A 12,527-nucleotide genomic window follows, 5' to 3' on the forward strand; every position below is an offset into this window, starting at 1 on the left:
GACAGAATCTGAAGCAGCTCCAGGCTCTGAGCTGTCAGCACAGAGCCTGATGCAGGGCTCGAACCCACTAACAGTGAGATCATGACCTGAGCCGAGGTCGGACACCTAACTGACTGGGTCACCCAGGTGCCCCCCCTGCCCCGCCTTTTTTTATTGCGTGTTCTTAACCAGTACACCGTGGTGCCTTTTGTCTGAGAATGAGGGTTTTTTAGGCACAGGAAATACCATGAGAAAAGAGAGCTGCAGACCATAGAGGTCAATTATAGGGAAAGGCAAGTAGTCGACTCAACGTACGGTGTTCAAAGGGGAGGACTGGGGCACGAGAATGAAATGGAAGGCTAGGATCAAATCACTGAAGGTCCTTGAATGCCTCAAGGAATTTGAATTTTTAATCTGTAGGAGATGGAGAACCAAAGATTTTTAAAGTCAGGGAATAAGAGATACATTGACCAATTGTGCTCCCTTTTGGATGATTACACTGGCTGTGGATAGAAGGAACTGAGGAACACAGGACTTAGCGGGAAGGTCAGATAGATGGGTGGCCACTGCAATCCTTTTGGTTAAAGGTGGTGAGGTCTGAACCAGGATACTGATGATAGGAACAAAAGAGAGAACAGAGGTTACACAATCAGTAACACTGGGGTAGGGAGGTGTCAAAAGTAATTTACAGCTTTGGTGCATGGCTGTCTGTCAGGACAGTTGTACCATGAGCTACAACTAGAAATAGGTGAAGGATCAGATTTGGGAACAAAAGAGTTTGGTATTCAAGAATTGTTTCTCACGGGTGTTCCTTTGGGGCCAGAGCTGGGTTGATCTCCCTTCTGAGATAATAGGCAGAGTGCTGACACACTGCTCCCACTTTCCCATCCCACCAACCCCGAGTCCTAGAATTCCTCAATGAATCCAGAGTTCTGTTAAGGCTTCAGTCAACAATGACTGAACTTCTATGTGCCTGGCACTGAGGTAGGTGACGTGGAGGATATATAGAGAAAAATCCTTCATTATCTTTGATGCTTCCTTGTTTAATCCTTGCATAATCCTCAGTATTTTTTGTTCCTATTTTTCAACATATAGTAAAAATGTTTACTATGCGTTCAACTCTATGTAAAACATTCTAAGGGACTTAAAAAAAAAAGGAGGTATAGAAATCAGTCTGTGTCCTCTCCAAGCTTAGCATTTTACTGGGAAGCAGTACACAAAATGAACCCAACACAGATTCTGAAAAGCCAGTAAGCTTGCATAGGACTCTGAGCCCAGCCAGAAATATGCTGCAATAATTCAGACATGAGCTGATAAGGGGGTGGGGGGAGGTGAAGGTATTTCTGACAAATAAGAATGGGAAGGTCAACAAGGCCTGATTTAGTCATCAGGGGGTAGAAAGGGGAGTACTTCCAGGTTGCAAGTATAGGTGGCTGAGGCAGGTGGTTGAAAGAACCCTTATTGGAATCGGCTGCACATGCCCTCACACAGCACTCTCTACAGGCCAGTAGGCACACCTTGCCTGCTCAGAAAGTCACTTTTTTTAATTAAAATTTTTTAAATTGATTTTGAAAGAGCACACGCATGAGGATGAGTAGGGGGGAGGGGCAGAGAGAGAGAGAGGGAGAGAATCCCAAGCAGGTTCTGTGCCCTCAGCGCAAACAAGCCCAATGTGGGGCTCGAACTCTAACCAGGATCATGACCTGAGCCGAAATCAAGAGTTGTCCAGACACTCAACTGACTGAGCCACCCAGGCGTCCTTCACTTTCACTTTGTAACATTCCTTCTTTCTGGGCAGGGATTTTGCTCAGTTAGGAAGGTAGGAAGATCTGAGCATCCAACCCAAGGTTCAAATTGAATAGCTTCTCTTTTGTCTAGGGAGAACACAGCTGCATGAGAGATTAGGAAAGAAACAGACTTTGTACTCCTCCTTCCTGAAAGTCTGAGGAAGAGAGAGGGATCTCAATTTATCATTACAAATCTATGGTTAGCTTTTGAAACTAAACTTCCTCTGCCTTTTGTCATTTTTTTGATACAGAAGAGTAGAGAGAGGTTTTTATCTGCTGTAACAATTAGGGCACATTTCCTTTTACTACGCAGCTCTGAAGCATTGTTATTATTATGAGGTTAAGAAGAATAACTCAAGACTGGTTCGGGTATACAAAACTCCATCAGGAAGGCAAAATCCAGGCAGATGACTTGTAATCCCACTGCCCCTGAAGTGCATTCCAAATCCTGAAAATTGAAGCCAGAAATTCCAATGCCGTTTAGTGAGCACCTACATGCCACACATTCTACTACACAGAGATTGTATTTCAACTGAGCGAAAAAGTAGACATAGAAGAAAATTCTCATGGGAAAGTGTGGCAACGAGGTGCATATTCCAAGACATCCACCTAAGACTAAAAGAAAATTAACCACTATTATTTCCTCCCACAGCACAATCTGCTGCTACGTGGGCAGCCTGTCTTGAGAAGCTCAATTCCAAACATCATAAGCAACTCGTTCACAAGACTCTATTCCTTGATCACTTCAAACAAGGTATTATTTGTAACCCACAACTCCATCCCTTCCCAACTTGAGTGGATGGGACAACAATCACGACAGACTCTGCTAAGTTTCCACAAATCATTGGTTTATTAGAAAGTTCCTTTCCCTAATTTTACAGCATATATATCTCTATCATATGTGATAAAGTTAAATACAATCTGTAATGTTTGTAAGTAAGGATAGGTTATTTTGTTTTTTAAGTTTTAAAATCACTATTCTGAAAGTTAAAGAAAACTGCCCCCAGGAAGGTAGAGAGGCAGCCAGAGTATGGCTCAATCTACAAGCTAATGGGAAGCAGCACAAAAATGTTAATACTGTATTATTTAAATATTTACATGGGCTGAAAGCAAAGAAAAATGAGTCCCTTCACTTCAAACAGATGATTTCATTTTTCCAGCGCTAGTTATCCAAAGTGATGCTTCTGAATCAGAGGAGGAGCACTGAACAGGTAGGAGGCTCAGGCAGGAGCCTTGTTTGCCCAGCACTTGCTTCTCATAAACTCAAAACCTTTTTCTTTTGGGAATCTGAGAAGAAAGGCAGAACCCAGAGCCTTGGCCCAAGTGAGTAGGGTTTGATTTTTCCTGTCCGGTAACCACCCAACCAATTCCAGCCACAGGAATGGGTAGGGAAATGCCAAATAGAGAACTGCTACCTACACCAAAGATGAGACCTGCAATATAAACACCTTTGGGCCAGTACGTGAATTAGGTCTGAGAGCCCTGGTGAAAGGCAAGAGGAAGAAGAGGAATGAAGGTGGTACTTCCTCCGGTAGGTGTCATGGGAGAAAAGGAAAAAAAAAAAATCTTCACTGCTTAAACTAAGCTGGGCAGAAGGCATGGAAACTAGGAAGCAAAATAATCTGCAGTATCTATAAATATGCTCACCTCCCAACAAGGGGGGAAGAAACTGTCCCAACTCATCATCCTCAAGTCTACTTCTACTTCTGTTTCTAGCCAACCCAGAAGGCACATTAAAAACAAAAGAAAACAAAAAACAACAACAAAAACAACAACAAAAACTGTCAGAGGGGGGCTAAGTACTAGGAAGGCAAATGGACTGCCCGGAACAAGGTCCCCAGAAAACCCAGGAAATCCCCCAGACAATCACTCTGAATCTCCCTGCTTCCAGAGAACAAAGCTCTCAAATTTCTCTCCTCCTCTGTGGGCTCACCTCTCTGTATAAAACTGCAAAGCACATGAGGGAGATGTCATAACTGAGGACCCCTCTGACACCCCCAGCTGACTGCTGCCCATTAGTTGAAAAACAAAAACAAAAACAAAAAACAACCAAATCCCAGTGCTGGGGGCACCACTTACTGCAAATTAACTAAACGTTCTGTCCCAGCAAAAAATGTTAAACAATTGTTCTTTTTTTGTTTTAACATTTTTATAGTTCATAACTTCAAAAAATACATGAGCTTGATAAAATATACATGCTTAGTCATTTTTGCATCTAGCAGAAAACAGATACTTTATTTTTTGTTTTCATTTTATAACCTTTAAAGTTTCTTAGTTCAACTAGGGCAAACATATTTACACAAAGCCACCAGAACAAGGATCACTTAAAGAGCCGGATGTAAAAAATATTATTGCAGTATACTACAAATATGGAACTTTTTTTTTTTAATATGAGCTACAAAAAGCAGCATTTACGTTTATAGAGTTCAGTGCAATTTTTTACATTTAAAAAAAATCCTATAAATTAAGAAGGAAACATCAACATGACAGAAGAAAATACACCCTTCAGACACATGAGCTCCTCTCTGGGGAAGCACATGGGCGACTCTATGTTCCGCATAGCTTCTATTCATGATAGGATCTTCTTTTCTGGGATATGCAGATACCTCTTCTGGGATGAGGGATATGAGGACAACAGTGCCAAATGTGTGGCTTTCTGTTTGTGTGGGAAGTGGACTGATTGAATAACAGCCTGAGTAGCATCTGGTTCCAGGTCAGACTCCCTTTCCACCTCACCCAGGATAGCATAAGGTCACCAAGGGATGGTCAAAGACACTGAGAGGGCAGGACCAGATGGACAAACCTCCGGCCAGAGAGGAAAAATGTTTTAAAATTTACAGAAGGGAAGAGTGGAGGATAAAAAGTAGAGGGAAGAGAGGAATATCCAAACTTCACAGTTTGGAGATGTTGCCGCAGAGGGGTGGGTAGCACTTACTGGTGTTCCCTAGCTTAGAAACACAGGAGAGGGAGGGACAAACAGAAAGGGGGGGAAGGGGAAAAAAAAATCCCTGATAGTAAACCCAAAGCAAACCTCAAATCTAAAACCACCCCTGCAAGCCAAAACTCGATTCTTTGGCTGTCAGACACTGCCCATCCCAGCTTCTACTTGCTGGTATTAATGGCTCAACACCCCCGAGGGAAGATATATGGGTCACCTTCCCTGGCCCTACCTGGGCTCCCATCCCCCAACTCATGTGCCATGGCTAGGCGGGTGCTGCAGGTCCTGACCTGAGAAGATGGGGTGAAGTAGTGGGTGAAGGTGGAGGGCGGTGGCAGCTGCTGCAGCAGGCCGCGGAGCAAGCAGGGTAGGGTAGAGGGCAGCGTGTGGGACAGGATGGAAGGTGAAGGGCCCAGGATGAATGGCTGAGGCGGGAATGATGTGGATGGGATGGCTAGCGAGAAAGGTGGCCGGGTGGCCAGGGATGATTGAGTGAGTGAGGTGGGACAAGGAAATGGGGGTCAGGTGGGGCTGGGGAATATGATGCACTTGGGCGAGTGGCTGGGGATGAGGGTGGGGGTGAATTCCGATGGCGGCGGCAGCTGCCGCTGCATGATGTTGCAGGATGGCATGCTGAACAGTTGTGATTGAGGTGGCAGAGGCTGTGGCTGGCTGCTGAATGTGGATAGGCTGCAGGGCTGGAGTGGCTGGGGCCAGGGCAGCCGAGGCTGGAAAGGCCTTTACTTGCTTGGCTAGAAGCTGCTGCTGGATGTGCTGTTGTGCGGCCTGCTGGAGCTTGCTGTACTTCTCCATCTCCTCAGGGGTGAAGGTGATGGGCTGGCTCTCTAGGGGGGCCAGGGAAGCATCCTCAGCCCCGTCAGCTGACTCAATACTAGGATCCCCACTGGGAGGTGCATAACTGGGGAAGTGCTCAAGGTCTGGCGCTATAGGCAGCAAGCTGGATTCCACAGGGCCTGGCTGACTGCTACTATCCAAGGACTCTAGGGTGTCCCCATCGCTGGGGTCAGGGAGGTAGTTATGGGAGATGGTGGGGTCCCCAGGATAGCAGTCTGAGTGCACTGGGGTGCCTAGTGGAGCAACAGGGTGATCAGCAGTAACTTCTTCAGACTTTGGCTCTTCTGGGGGTGGGTCTGATAAGGGGCCAGCTGTTTCCTCTGAGGGGAACTGATGTCCAAATGGGGCATCACTACTCCCTGGAGGCCCTTCTTCTGTCTCTGACTGTTCTTGCTCTTCCCCCCTTTCTAAGCCAGACTCTTCACATTTCTTGCTGTTCGGCTTTCGGGTAGCTGGGAGCTTCCCTATCAATGGAAGAACAGGCTTATTGCCAAGAGATGGGGGGAGCTTGGGCCCAAAATAACCTTGTGGGGGGTCCTTGAGCTTGAGCCCAGCTTTAGCAGGGGTGGCCAGCACCTCCTCACTCACACTGGGTTTCTTCTCCACTTTCCTTGACTGAATCTTCTCCAGGAGCAGTTTGGCAGTAACGGAGTTCTTGTCTTCGGGGCTGCAGTCACCTTCCGACCCCCTTCCGGCACCAATGTTGCTGTTCTGGGAGGGCAGGCCTGTCCCTTTACCATCGTCTCCTCTGCTGTCATCTCTCTTCCCAGGACCTTCTCCCCGGCCTGGTCGGAAATAGTGGGGAGACTGGGAGCGGTAGATTTTAGAGCGGATGAAGTCTCGACGACCAGAACGCCTCTCCTCAGGGCTTTCGTGACCCCATGATCCCTTCCTGGAACCTGATCGCTGGGAAGGGCTCCTGGTGCTGCGGCTGCGGTCACGGCTATAGCTTCGGCTCCGCTGCCAGCTGTGGGCCGTGGTGCTGCGGCTTCTCCGTTTGCTCCGGCTGCGACTACAGCTGCTGCTGCGGCTGCGGCCCCGGGACCTTGAGCGCTCCCTGGTATGACTCCGAGACCGGCTTCGGGACTGGCTGCAACTGAGGCTATAGTCGTCATCAGAAGAGGAGTACTTGTGCCGTTTGGACCGGTGTTTGGAGCTGGCATAGTCCGAGTCGTCAGAGTCATGGGAGCGCTTGGAGTGCCTTCGAGATCGGTCACTATAGTCACTGTAGCTGTCATCAGAGTAACTGCGCTGTCTGCTGTAGCAGCTCTGGTCTGAAGAAGCATCGGAGCTACTTGAGTAAGAACGCCGGGAGGAACGGTGTGAGGAATGGCGCCGGCCCGACCGGGAACGGCTCCGGGAATGCTCACTGCCTGAGTCTTCCTCCTCTTCCTCCTCCTCACTGTACTGGGACGGAGACTTCTGGTGTAGCCGGTGTGACGAAGCATCGTCACTATCTTCATCTCCACTACTGGGTCGACTTCGATGGCTGGACCGGCTGCTCCGTTTGGCGCCAGCTCTTCGCTGGCAGGATGAAGTTAGAGGCTCACCTTTGTGTTTCTTCCCACCATGATCCTGGGAGCTGCCACCACCTCCACCTTCGTCCTTCTTGCCGCTGCTCCCTTCTTCAGCTGGGAGGGATCTCCGCTGGGAGTCATCTTGAGCTCGCCGCCGTCGTCTTGGTGGTGCAGGGCTACCACTCCCAGGGGGTTCTGGTTTGGGTCCCCGTTCAGAATCCGCGGGGGCTGATGACTTGTTCTTCTTTCGTTTTCGTTTCTTGCGCTTCTTAGACTTCTCCCCAGACTCTGTCTTAGAGCTTTTCTCTTCCGGGTCAGCCTTATGTTTCCGTTTGTGTTTGCTGGATTTTTTGTGCTTCTTTTTCTTTTTGTGTCGGTGGGACTTCCCAGATCGTTCTTTCTTGCTAGGAAGGCTTCTCCCTGTGTCCTCTGTCTCTGACCCATGGCTGCCTCCAGGTTCTTGCTTGTTCAGACTGCTACAGGCAGACCCAGAAGCAGGTGCATCCATTCTGCCTCCTGAGGAATGTTCTACATTCTCTCCACCCTCTTTGCTTTTATTTGGCTCACCAGCATCAAGGCCCTGGAGATGGTCCTTTGAGGAGCCTCCTATGTCCTTTGGTTTTTCGGTCCCTTTAGCTCTGGCATCTTTGTTCCTTGAAAGTTTAAAGTCAAAGTATAAAGGGTTACAACTGTATGAAATGGAGGGTTCTGCCTTGGTAAAAATTAAGAGTTCCGATGGCCACTGGAGGGCAGTGCTTTCATCTTTGCTCAAAACCGGAAAGAAGGGACCAGTAGGATGTTTGGGTCCCTCCTGGCTTTCTTTCCCTGCTGGGGTGATCTGAGAGGTTTCTTTAGAGGGGTCAGACTCACATATTTGATTCTCTGAAGCCTTCTGACATGGACTCTCTAAACTCTGCTCACTTACATCCCCTCCTGAGGTCTTCTTTGTCTCAGCTTTGCTTCCAGGCTCTGAGGGCTCTGCGGCACTGGTTTCTGTCTGTTGCTCCAAGACTTCATCAACTGTCTTTTCTGCTCCTTGGCTTGCTATCACCTTGATACAGCCTTTAGGCTTGGGAGAACTGCTTTTTTTGCTCTCTAGGGCATTCTTTGGGTGCATACTATTATCACCTTCCATCTGTTCACTGGCTCTCATAAAGAGTAGGAAGGGGAAATTTGGTTTTACTTTGCAGTGTGCTGGGGGAATGTAGTGGTAATACTCTGGCTCTGCAGCCCCAGCTCCTTCTTCTCGCTTCATTCTTTTTAACTTAGATAATGTTGAGGCTAGGGACCCTCCATCCTGAGGGTCTTCATCCTCTTTTTTACCATCAAGATTACTGCTACCATCAGATTCTCCCATCTTCTGCAATCCTTGGTCAGAACCTTTCTCATCAGCTTTGGCTCCATCTTCAGAGGGTCCTTCCTCTGCGTGGTCCTTGAACACTGACGCTATTGATTCGAGTTTGACAGGAGCCTTCTTGGCAAAGGAAAATGACACTCCCAATTTCTGCAGTGGAGTTCCTGGATTATTCTTAATGCCAAAGCTGATGCCTTGGGAGGCTAACCCAGGAGCCTGTGCCAGTCCAGAGGTATTAGTGCTTTGTATTGCAGTGAAAGGGCCTCCTTTATCTGTGGAGAATTCAGATCCCAGGCCACAAGTGGCTGTGGCACTTGTGCCACTGTTTGTAGCTGACTCATCTTTATCATCATCTCCGCCTTCTTCATCTACAGCCACTGTGGTTGGTCTGAACATGGGACCGCTTCCAGGTGCACTGCACAAGGGTTTAGAAAAATAACAAAAAAGGTTAGCGGTATACACTTCATACTTCTTATATAACACTTCTCTCTCACGTTCCACCGTTCATTGCAGGTTGGACCCGAAGACACTGAGTGGCGGTCATTTCCTAGCCCTGTGCCAAAAAGAGATACTTGCTCAGTGGGTTTAGGGAAAGTCTCATACTGTTAGCATACTAATTAGCTGTACTCCCAGGGCCAGCCAGTTAATACTATTTCTTCCTAAGCTGTCCAGAATTTAAAAAGTAAAGCTTTATTACACAATTCAAATAGTCTGTCATTACCACCTGGTACAGCTGACCCATCCTGTATTTGTTCTCATTTCTTTTTTAAGTTTATTTATTTTGTTAGGTAATCTCTACACCCAATGTGGGGCTTGAAGATCAAGCGTTGTGTGCTCTTCTGACTGAGCCAGCCAGGCACTCCTGTTCTCATTTCTTACTGAATCATTCCACCCATCAGTATGCCATCAAATGGGTGGCTGAACATCTATTCACAAAGATTGTATTTCATTCAGCTCAAAAAAAACCTCTAATTTCCTCTGTGTTTTCAAATTATACTTTTTTTTTTTTAAGTATATTCATTTATTTTGAGAGAAAGAGTGAGCATCGAGTGGGGCAGGGGCAGAGAGAGGAGAGAGAATTCCAAGAAGGCTCCACACTGTCAGCACAGAGCCCGATGCGAGGCTAGGACCCACATGACCTGAGCCAAGATCAAGACTGGACGCTTAACCGACTGAGCCACTCAGTTGCTCCTCAAATTTTACTTTTTAAAATGTGGATATTTTCTGAGTTTATCACAGTCAGAAACTTCCACTGTGTTACTCTATGGTAGTCTCTGGTTAGTATGTCTGGCATTTGCTTTGGTTTTTTGATTTCTGGACATTCTGTACGATGATCATGATGCTACCAAACACTTTCTCAGCTCTGAAAAAAGGAACACAGAGAAGCCTCAAAGCCAGTGTTTTAAACTCATGTCATGTCTGAAATTTTTACAGTGTGTGGACTATACACTTGAGGTACCTTTCAAGCCAAACTTAAGGTAAACTTATCAGGTATCTATTTAGATGAAGTCTTGTTATCTGATCCCTAGCTACAAGCTATCCTAAATTCAGGGACTACATATATTTGGATGATATGTTATCCCTTGTTCTCTAAAAACTCTTGCTAATGAAAGACAGGAACCCAAAAGATTTAGATAGCAAGAGACACACTGTGCCACGAAACCTACCTCATGGCAAAGAGACCCTCTAGGTGAATAAGAAGGGATCTTATTTTGTTCTTTTGCTTACTCTTTACCATGTTAATTCAATAACACATATGATGGGGTCATGCATTATTAATTCTGGGACAATGAAATACCTGATGATTGCTCAAACCTTCTTTTATTCTCCCAAGAGATTACTTGGTCATCTTTTAACTGTTTGCTTATGAAACTGACAACTACCAAGACACTTCTGAAGAAAAATATGTATTAAAATACGTCCTAAGTTAGAAAGTGACCTGGTGTATACTTTTTGAGAAGATAGCTTTGTGATATGCCCAAGAGTAACATGTTACTATATAAAAAGCTGCCCAAAGAAGGAATCAGAACCAGTTTATAGGCAGTTTAACTCAACATTAGAGCTCAGCAGTTAATTCTGTTTCACAACTTATACTATGTGTTCTCTCCCTTCCTTCTTTTTCCAAAACACTCAGAGAAGTAAGTAAAAAAAGGATCCAGAGACAAAATGAACCTAGTAAGTCCAGGAACTTGGTATCTGTGGCCCCAATTTGGCTGTAAACTTTTAAAAACCATAGTCAGGGGCGCCTGGGTGGCTCAGTCGGTTGAGTGTCCGACTTCAGCTCAGGTCACGATCTCGCGGTCCGCGGGTTCGAGCCCCGCGTCAGGCTCTGGGCTGATGGCTCAGAGCCTGGAGCCTGCTTCCGATTCTGTGTCTCCCTCTCTCTCTGCCCCTCCCCTGTTCATGGTGTGTCTCTCTGTCTCAAAAATAAATAAACGTTAAAAAAAACAAAACAAAACACAACCATAGTCATAGTTTCTTTCTACTGTAACCAGTTACTTCCTTTGATCCTGGACAGCCATTAAAAACAAACATGGGGGGCACCTAGGTGGCACGGTCGGTTAAGCGTCTGACTCTTGATCTCGGCTCAGGTCATGATCTCATGGTTCATGAGTTCAGCCCCACATCATGCTCTGCGTTGACAGTGTGAATGAAGCCTGCTTGGATTCTGTCTGCCTTCTCTCTGCTCCTCCCCTGCTTGTGCTCTCTCTCAAAATAAATAAACTTGGAAAAAAATAAACAAACAAACAAACATGGGGGCCTAAGTCTTTCTCATCAGGGCACATACTGCATGAATCCTCAGATGCTTTGGGTCCCCAAAGTCTAGTTGCTTGGAAATTCCGCCCCAGGTGGGGTAAATTCCACCTAAGGCTAAATACCAGCTCCCAAGTTGATAATCATCAAGAACCATGAAGGAAGATTAAAAAGAACACTCAAGAAGGTAGGAACCTGCAGAGAAATAAATGGATAGAATACTTAGGTTTTAGTGGTTATTACTAACTGTATAGTACTTAAAAGGAAGTTATAACACTTGAATCTTTGCGCCAGTACTTTTTAGCTATAAAACAGAATACTGTAATATATGTGCTTTTCTACAGAAGAATGCTGAAAAATGGGAAAAATATTTGTAGAATTTATCAATTTACTGAGCATCTTCTATGGCATGGCACTCTAAGGCCTTTTTTTATTTTTTATTATTTATTTATTTATTTTTATTTGAGAGAGAGAGAGAGAAAGAGAATGAACATGAGCAGGGGAGAGGGGCAGAGGGAGAAAGAGAATTTTAAGCAGGCTCCATGCCCAGTGTGGAGCCTAATGTGAGGCTTGATTTCACAACTATGAGATCATGACCTGAGCTGAAATCAAGAGTTGGACACTTAACTGACGGAGCCACCCAGGCTCCCCTATAATGCACTTTTGATGAAAAGATAATCACTCCTCACAACTGTAAGAGGTAAATTGTTACTATTATCATCTCCATTTTATAGATAAGGAAACTGAGGCATAGAGCTTAGATAACTAAGGTGGGACAGAAGGTAGGATAGGGCCTCAGAAGTGCATATTCCTCATCAGTATATTACACTCTAATTACAGATATGCTTTCAGTTTGAAAGAAAGATACACTAATTAGTATTGTAATTCCTTTTTTATTTTTTTGACAGGAAGAGTGAGCGGGAGGGAGGGGCAGAGGGAGAAGGAGAGAGAGAATCTTAAGCAGGCTCCATGCCTAGCACAGAGCCCCACAAGGGGCTTGATCTCACAACTGTGAGATCATGACCTGAATTGAAATCAAGAGTCAGATGCTTAACCAACTGAGCCACCCAGGTGCCCCAAGTGTTATAATTCTTAAATCTTAAATTATAATCTAAAATCTTAAGGATTATAACTATCTGTAGAACCCTCTGGGAGAAAATATCCTCAGGGTGCCTGAGTGGCTCAGTCAGTTAAGTATCTGACTCGTGACTTTTAGCTCAGGTTATGATCTCACAGTTCGTGAGTTTGAGCCCCACAGAGGGCTCTGTGCTGACAGTGCAGAGCCTGCTTGGGATTCTGTCTCCCTCTCTCTCTGTCCCTCCCTGTCGTGCTCTCTCAAAAAA

At 45.8% G+C, this 12,527-nt stretch overlaps 1 protein-coding gene across 7 annotated transcripts in view; it reads right to left on the reverse strand.

Moving 5' to 3' along the window:
* Positions 1-2,597: 2,597 nt before the first annotated feature.
* Positions 2,598-12,527, reverse strand: part of GPATCH8 (G-patch domain containing 8) — a 100,820-nt gene continuing 90,890 nt past the window's right edge. For all 7 annotated transcript variants that reach the window (XM_049636260.1, XM_049636266.1, XM_049636261.1 and 4 more), the window contains one exon: positions 2,598-8,845. In XM_049636260.1, coding sequence (XP_049492217.1) covers positions 4,957-8,845 — 3,889 coding nt within the window. In that variant the 3' untranslated portion in view covers positions 2,598-4,956. The remainder of the gene's footprint in view (positions 8,846-12,527) is intronic.

The sequence above is a fragment of the Panthera uncia genome, chromosome E1 (genome assembly GCF_023721935.1).
Source record: "Panthera uncia isolate 11264 chromosome E1, Puncia_PCG_1.0, whole genome shotgun sequence".
In the NCBI taxonomy this organism is placed as follows: domain Eukaryota; kingdom Metazoa; phylum Chordata; class Mammalia; order Carnivora; family Felidae; genus Panthera; species Panthera uncia.